The following is a 7136-nucleotide window of genomic DNA, read 5'->3' on the forward strand; positions in this document are numbered from 1 at the left end:
TCTGAAATCCACAGTTTTGTAATTTTATCATCAGACAAGAGGATTGTGTTCTTTGGTGTAGAGACTCAGGTTATTTCCCTGTGCAAAGCATGTTTTGCCCTCTAAGCATTGCAGGATACTCTGCTAATGCAGACATGTGAAGAGCTATGCCTGTATATCCTAATGAAGATATACAGGCATAGCTGATATATAGAAGATATAATGAAGAGAAACCAAATTGGGAAATCATTGCAGGGGGTGGGGGGGGGAAATACTCAATTTGAAGTTAGGCTTTACTTTGGTCTTTGCTGGTGTGTCAGGTAGGAAGTGCAAGCGCTGTTCTCCAGCTTTTTCCCTGGAGCACACACACAGAGCGAAGGACTGGTTCCTTCCAGCTGACAGCATGGGTTGGCACAAGGGTGATGGACACCTCCTGATGCCTTTATCTGTGATAAGCTCATCCCCCAGGTGAGATCTGCTGTTGTGTTCAGCCCCTGGCAGTAAGGCTTTAAATAGACCAAACAGACAATACCTTGAAGGAAGCAAAAAATTCTTATACCTTTAAGCTTCAGTATCCAATTGAAGACAGGGATGAAAACTTGCGAAGTTTCCTGGGACAAATGCTTCTGCTGTATGTGCCAGTTCTTCCAGCATGGGTTGGATTTTAGACTGCAGTTGTGCTCCCATGTGAGAGCCAAGCTAAACTGGTGTGAGCAGCGCTGCTCTTTGCCATCCTCTTCCCAAGTGCTTTCCTCTGCAGCATTAAAGCCTTCTAATGGCATTTTGCCTTAGATGACTACTTAGTCAAGTGGTTTCAGCCTCTGTGTCAGTCTGTTGAGAGGTTAACATCTCTAAGAAATAAAGACATTGTTTTGGCACTGGCTGTAAAGTGAAAAAGAGATTTGAATAATCTGTAAAATGTTTTTTGAAGGTGGTTAACACCTCTTCAGGAAAAAGCAAATTCTTGTATGTACCATGACTGTGAAGCAGTTATAATGGGTCTTGGTTTTCATTTTCTAAACAGGAAGAACCAGCTTGTCAGTATTTCTTTGATTTGAACAAGCATCAGGGAAAGAAACGTCCTTCAGATGGGAAAGAGGGAGGCAACTCCCAACCTAAGCAAGCCAAAAAACCCCGTAAGTATGCAGATGCTTTTTTCCTGAGCCCTTCTCTTGAGGCATTGGACCATTTCACTCTTAATTTTTCTCAAGCTGTTGAACTGTATATGTCAGCTTGCCAATGCACTCTGTCACTACACTAAATGCTGTGGGAATAGAGAGGAATTAAAGAGTCCCTTGTTTCCTACAAACCTGACAATCTATAGGTGAAATAAAAGTCAAAAGCAAAAGTTCTTGAAAAACCACTTCAGTTTTTCTGTGCTGTGAGTTCACAAAGTATTAATGATCTGGGAAGGGAAGAAGCCCTTCTGTTACCTCTGTATTTCTGTGCTGTAAATCTCATTACAGTTTCTCTGACTTGAAGAAATTGATATTAAATCTTTTAGGATCTTGACTTCTCAGTGACAATGTTATTGCAAGCATGTATCTTTAGAAATGTTGGTCTCGGTTATAAAGAAATTCATGCTTAAAATGCAGGTGTAGGTGTTGGCCTCCCCTACTGTTTCTGTGAAAGCTATTCCCACTGCCAGTGGGTAAGAAAACATTCTTCAAAAAATGCCTCAGGTTGCCTTTGTTACGTGAGACTTAAGTTGTTCAGTTTTTATTTATTAGATTTCCAAACCCTTTGCTTAGTCCTTGCACATCACCATTCTACGGGCTAAATTACTTCACGTTAAAATGAGCGCAGTGTAATTGCTCTATACGTGCCTGCAGAGGCACAACTGGCTGCAGTGGTAGTCACTTTTGATTGAAGAACGTGTGGGGGTTTTCTTGTTTTCCCTTATCACTTCTGTAGGACGTAGTGTGCATATGCAGATAACTTCCAAAGTCTTCTGGAGTTTGATGTCATGAGAAGAGAGCCTTATTACACTGTTTTGCTCAGAAATGAACCCCAAAACTGGATGTTCAGTTTCCTGCTGTTCTCAGGAGAGCCCTGTCATGCTTATTTCATTTGCAAAGCTGCTTTTCTGTTCTTGTACGCAACCTGCAGAGGATAGTGTTTGACCCTGAGGAGAGGCCTAGCTTCTCAGTGCCACCAACTTATTACCTCATTAGGTAAAGGTCAGCTCAGGTGTCACAATTTGTGAATCCAATGTTTTAAGTGTGATGAACAGGCCAGAACTGACAGGTGTGTTTGACAGTGTCTGTCCTTGTCTATACTTGTGCAGTAATTTTACCTCATTTTTATGTGTTTGTGTAAATTCACTGGTGCCTTCTTATTAGGGAGCTGTAACCACTAAATCCCTGGAATTGGTGCTCTTCCATTAAATTAGAGCACTCTTTGAGAATGGCAGTCAGCAAGGGTGTGACCGCCACCACCTCCTCTCTTGCTGGAATTTCCCAGAGGCACCAGTTCTCTGACCAGATCTGCTTCCAGGAGCTGTGTCCTTCTGACATCTTCAGCACTTTATCATCGGGAAGGGTGGCTAGAAAATAACAGCTGATCCAGATCTTGTTCTGACAAATCAGCCTTGTGTTAACATTTGTTTCTCTTTCCTCTCCCAATAAAGCACAGCCCACAGGGCCCTGCTGGTTCTGCCTTGCCAGCCCAGAAGTTGAGAAGCACTTGGTTGTTAGCATCGGCACGCATGTAAGTACCCGTAGCACGTTCTTTGCTACATCACAGCAGAATCGTGCTAAGACACAGCAATGTAAAATAACAATCTCCAATTTTAAATCTTAAAAAAAACCCCAAAACAAACAAACTTTATTTGAAGCTGACTTTTGGTTTTGTTTTCAGTTTCTTTGCATTTCTCCTACAAAAGACTTAAGTATATAGATAAGGTCTTTTAAAAAATGGAGCATGGCCCAGTTTTGCTCCAGCAGCAAAGCTGGATCATGATGCCAGAACACTTTTTGCTGTGCCAGCCCTCATGGTTTGCTTATGTTACCATCTGGCAGAATTTTTCTAGCATGAGCTGAGTGTAAACTGGGACCTGCTTTGGCAGCATGATGTGCTGTCTGGAGTTATGCCAGGTCTCCGTGGGATGAGTGGTTCATTTTGTTATGTATGGATTAAACAGAAAATAAGATAGCTTTAAAGTCAACATCTTGAAGTACATCTTGGAGATTAATTCAATCACTGGTATATTCACTTTGCTTCAAGTTATTGCTCCTTTGTAGCATAATCCACTTCAAACTGCTACAGGGACAGGTTTGTCCATGGGCTTATTTTAAAAGCTGTTCACAATTTTCAAGTGGATTTTCTTGTCATAGTAAGAAATTCTAACCACAGAGGTGAAGTTCACTCAGCAGCTTTCCTGCAGACAAGGCATTCTGTGGCATTCAAAAGATTTTTGGTTGGTTGGTTTTGTGTGTCCTTCTCTTTCTTTCCAGTGGGTGAATGTGCGATGGAGAGGGAACTGGTTGACAGGGCACACCCCGAGGGTGGTGGTAAATAGCTCTTTCAAACTGGCCATCTGTCACAAGTGGGGTCTCCCAGGGATCAATATTGGGCCCAACGCTGTTTAATATCTTCATAAGTGATCTGGATGATGGGGTCAGGTGTACCCTGATGAAGTTTGCTGGTGATGCCAAACTGAGTGGGGAAGCAGACACTCAGAAAGGAGAGCAGGAAGACCTGGATAGGCTGGAAAAGTCAGCTAACAAGAACCTTGTGAAGTTCAACAAGGACAAGTGTAAGGTCTTGCACCTGGGAAAACATAATCCAGAAGTCCAGCACAGACTGGGATCTACCTGGCTGGAGAGCAGCTCTGTGGAAAGGGACCTGGGGTCCTAGTGGACAAGAAGCTCAACAGGAGTGAACAGTGTGCTCCAGCAGCAAAGAAAGCCAACAGGATACTGGGTTGCATCAACAAGAGCATCACCAGCAGAGGTAAAGAAGTCATTATGCCACTCTACTCAGTGCTTTTCAGGGCACACCTGGAACACTGTTTCAGTTTTGGTCCCCATTGTACAAAAAAAGATGTGGACAGGCTGGAGAGGGTCCAAAGAAGGGCCACGAAGATCATCAAAGGACTGGGAAGCCTGTCATGCGAGGAAAGGCTGAGAGACTTGGGTTTGTTCAGCCTTGAGAAAAGAAGGCTTAGGGGAAACCTCATCATGATGTTCCAGTACTTAAAGGGTGGCTACAAAGAAGATGGAGACTCCCTTTTTACAAGTAGTCACATGGAAAAGATATGAGATAGTGGGTACAAGTTACTCCTGGGGAGATTCTGATTGGATGCAAGAGGAAAAATTTTCACAATTAGAACAATCAGCCATTGAAATAATGTCCCCAGGGAAGTGGTGGATTCCCCAACATTGGACAGTTTGAAGATCCAGCTGGACAGGGTGCTGGGCCATCTTGTCTAAACTGTGCCTTTGCCAAGAAAGGTTGGACCTGGTGACCCTTGAGGTCCCTTCTGACCTGGTATTCTATGATTCTATCCTCCAGTAATTAATAGATTGCTAATAAACCTTCCCTAATAAGTGACATAGAAGAGAGGGCTTTCCTGTTCCTGAGGCAGAATCACTAGGCTGGGGGATACTCAGAATGCAGTCAGAGTAAATTTCCACACCATGGTAAGTAAGTGTTGCTTGCAGTGAGTAACTGGTGTGTATTGTTTCACTCTAGTGCTATCTTGCCCTGGCCAAAGGTGGCTTATTACCTGATCACATCTTGATTTTGCCTATTGGGCATTATCAGTCAGTGGTTGACTTGTCTCCAGAGGTGGTGGAAGAAGTGACCAAGTACAAGTCTGCCCTAAAGGAATTTTTCAGAAGCAAGGGAAAGATATATGTCCTATTTGAAAGAAACTATAGGAGTCAACATCTGCAGTTACAGGTATGGTTTTGATGTCACCCTGGGAGAACATAAACTTGCACTTATCTGAAAATTTATTGAAAGAGCAACCTTACCTTCAGATTTTCCTGTTTATTCTGTGACTTCACAGAGTATGGAGAGAACAGATAGAGCCAGAGCAAAAATAAAACTGGTGTGCTGGTTCTGCCACAGTCCTTGCATTATTCCTGTTACAGCAGTATGGCATTGGTTGTTTTGAGTGGGTGAGGAAGACTTTTCCCTGCATGGAAATAATGAAAAAGCCCACAAGGTTTTCAGATAAGTTGCAAGACCTTGCTCTGACTGATGAGCTCACACTGGGACACAAATTGTTATGCCTGCATTTGTAACTGAAGTAGGCTGAAAATCTAAAGATATTTGCAGAACTTTGGTCATTGTCTACCAGTTCCAGCCCTTTTAATTGATTTATTTCTTTCTTTGTCCTTGTGCATCAACCATTTAGGGGTTTATTGTGGTGTTTTCTGTATTTGGCAGCTCTGCAATGGTATCAGAGCGGCCTTAAACTACCACAGAGATCAAAAAGGAGAAGGCTGTGCTGAAAACTTTCAAGCTTTCAGTTTTCAGCTTTTTGTTCAGCTCCTACAGAAAAAATCTCATAAGTTTAAGTCTGTACGGATCGGTGCTCACCTGTCTTGTTTGATGATGCTGAGCGGTACTGAGGAGCATACCAGCTCCAGTGATGGATTGCTTTCTGAAAGTGGTTTGGTTTGTCTTTTTCTTCTTTTTATGGAAATGTTGTCCTCCCTCTGCAGGTGATTCCTGTCCCATTGGACCACTGTACTTCTGAAGACATTAAAGAGTCTTTTATTGCACAGGCTCAGGAACAACAGATTGACTTATTAGAAATCCCAGAGCACTCGGATATCACACAAGTATGAGACAAGATTTCACCTGTTCTTTACTTCCCCTCTGCCCTGTCTAGGCTGCTGTTGCCCTCTGAGGTCACTTGGTGTGGTAGGGTTGAGCTGTTAGAGGCAGACCACTGTAGACTTGGTTTGGAGATGTGCCAGATGTATTCTGCTCTGAGCGAAGTTCCTGTGAGCAGCAGATGCATTCCTTATCTGAAACTTATTCCAGCTATGTGTAGGGCTTGCTGAATTCATTCCTTCCAATACCAAACACTAGCCATCTTTCAGTGCTGCTGCACATCGGTTCCCTTGGATGAGAATTTGAAAGAAATTTTCTTGTTATATCAGAAAAATGAGTCAGTGGCTGACACAGGGTTTTTTTTTTCCTTTGTGCTCAGTGGTCACAGGGAGACCTGATCTGCAGCAGGAGCCAGAAACAGCACGTGTGCAGGCTTGTCTCTTTCTGAGCCATTGCAACTCAGGTTGACCACCTTAGAGGCTGATTGCTCAGTTGAGGAACGTGCATGTAGTCTCTTCACATGCTCTTCTTCCTCCAAAAGTATGCTGTATCAGTATGGCTTAACCTATCTCGGGTTAAGAATTATCAAAATCACAGACTGGTTTGAGTGGGAAGGGATCTTTCAAGCCCATCTAGTCCAACCCCCTTGCAGAGAGCAGGGACATCTGCAACCAGATCAGGTTGCTCAGAGCTCTCTCCAGCCTGACCTTGAATGTTTCCAGGGATGGGGCTTCTACCTCCTCTCTGGGCAACCTGGGCCAGGGTTTCACCACCCTCATTGTAAAAAATTTCCTTACATCTAGTCTGAATCTCCCCTCTTTTAGTTTAAAACCATCACCTCTTGTCCCATTGCTCCAGGCCCTGCTAAAAAGTCTGTTCCCATCTTTCTTACAGACCCCTTCAAGTATTGTAAGGTGCAGTAAGGTCTCCCCAGAGCCTTTTCTTCTCCAGGCTGAACAGCCCCAACTCCCTCAGCCTGTCCCCATAACAGAGGTGCTCCAGCCTCCCAACTTCCTGTGGACCTGCTCTGACAAGTCCATGTCTTTCCTCTGCTGGGAAAGTGCCTGGTTCTCTCATTTAATGCCTCTGTGGTGGTAACTGCAGAATTAAACCACAAAAAATATAGTAGTGCCCTGTTTGCATCATCAGCAGAAGGCCTCGTCCCTTGGCAGTCGGGGTTTGACATCAGGCACTGGTGATGGTTGGTGTCTCTGCCTGGGCTGCTCTGTTTTGTTGAGTTTCCTCTAAGGAAGAAAAAAAAAAGAAAAAAAAAAAGTCCTTTCTGCTTCGGAGACGCCTGTTTGCTGCCCAAAGCCCTGCTCTCTGCCGGCGGGAGGTGCGGGGCCGGCAGCGGCCCCTCTCCCCCC

At 44.0% G+C, this 7136-nt stretch overlaps 1 protein-coding gene and 1 non-coding gene across 2 annotated transcripts; both read left to right on the top strand.

Annotated features, from left to right (window-relative positions):
• Positions 1–1003: 1003 nt before the first annotated feature.
• On the top strand, positions 1004–5780 carry LOC114818933 (CWF19-like protein 1; the record flags this gene model as incomplete). The annotated part of the gene is made up of 4 exons (XM_029086923.1): positions 1004–1115; positions 2609–2688; positions 4675–4884; positions 5655–5780. Coding segments are annotated over 4 exons (528 nt in total), but the record flags the coding sequence as incomplete, so codon positions are not given.
• LOC114818934 (small nucleolar RNA SNORA12) lies at positions 5350–5489 on the top strand. The gene has a single exon (XR_003766321.1). It is a non-coding gene; the product is annotated as a small nucleolar RNA SNORA12 (small nucleolar RNA).
• Positions 5781–7136: the final 1356 nt, after the last annotated feature.

This window comes from Antrostomus carolinensis, unplaced genomic scaffold, assembly GCF_000700745.2.
Source record: "Antrostomus carolinensis isolate BGI_N321 unplaced genomic scaffold, ASM70074v2 scaffold2319, whole genome shotgun sequence".
Lineage (NCBI taxonomy): Eukaryota > Metazoa > Chordata > Aves > Caprimulgiformes > Caprimulgidae > Antrostomus > Antrostomus carolinensis.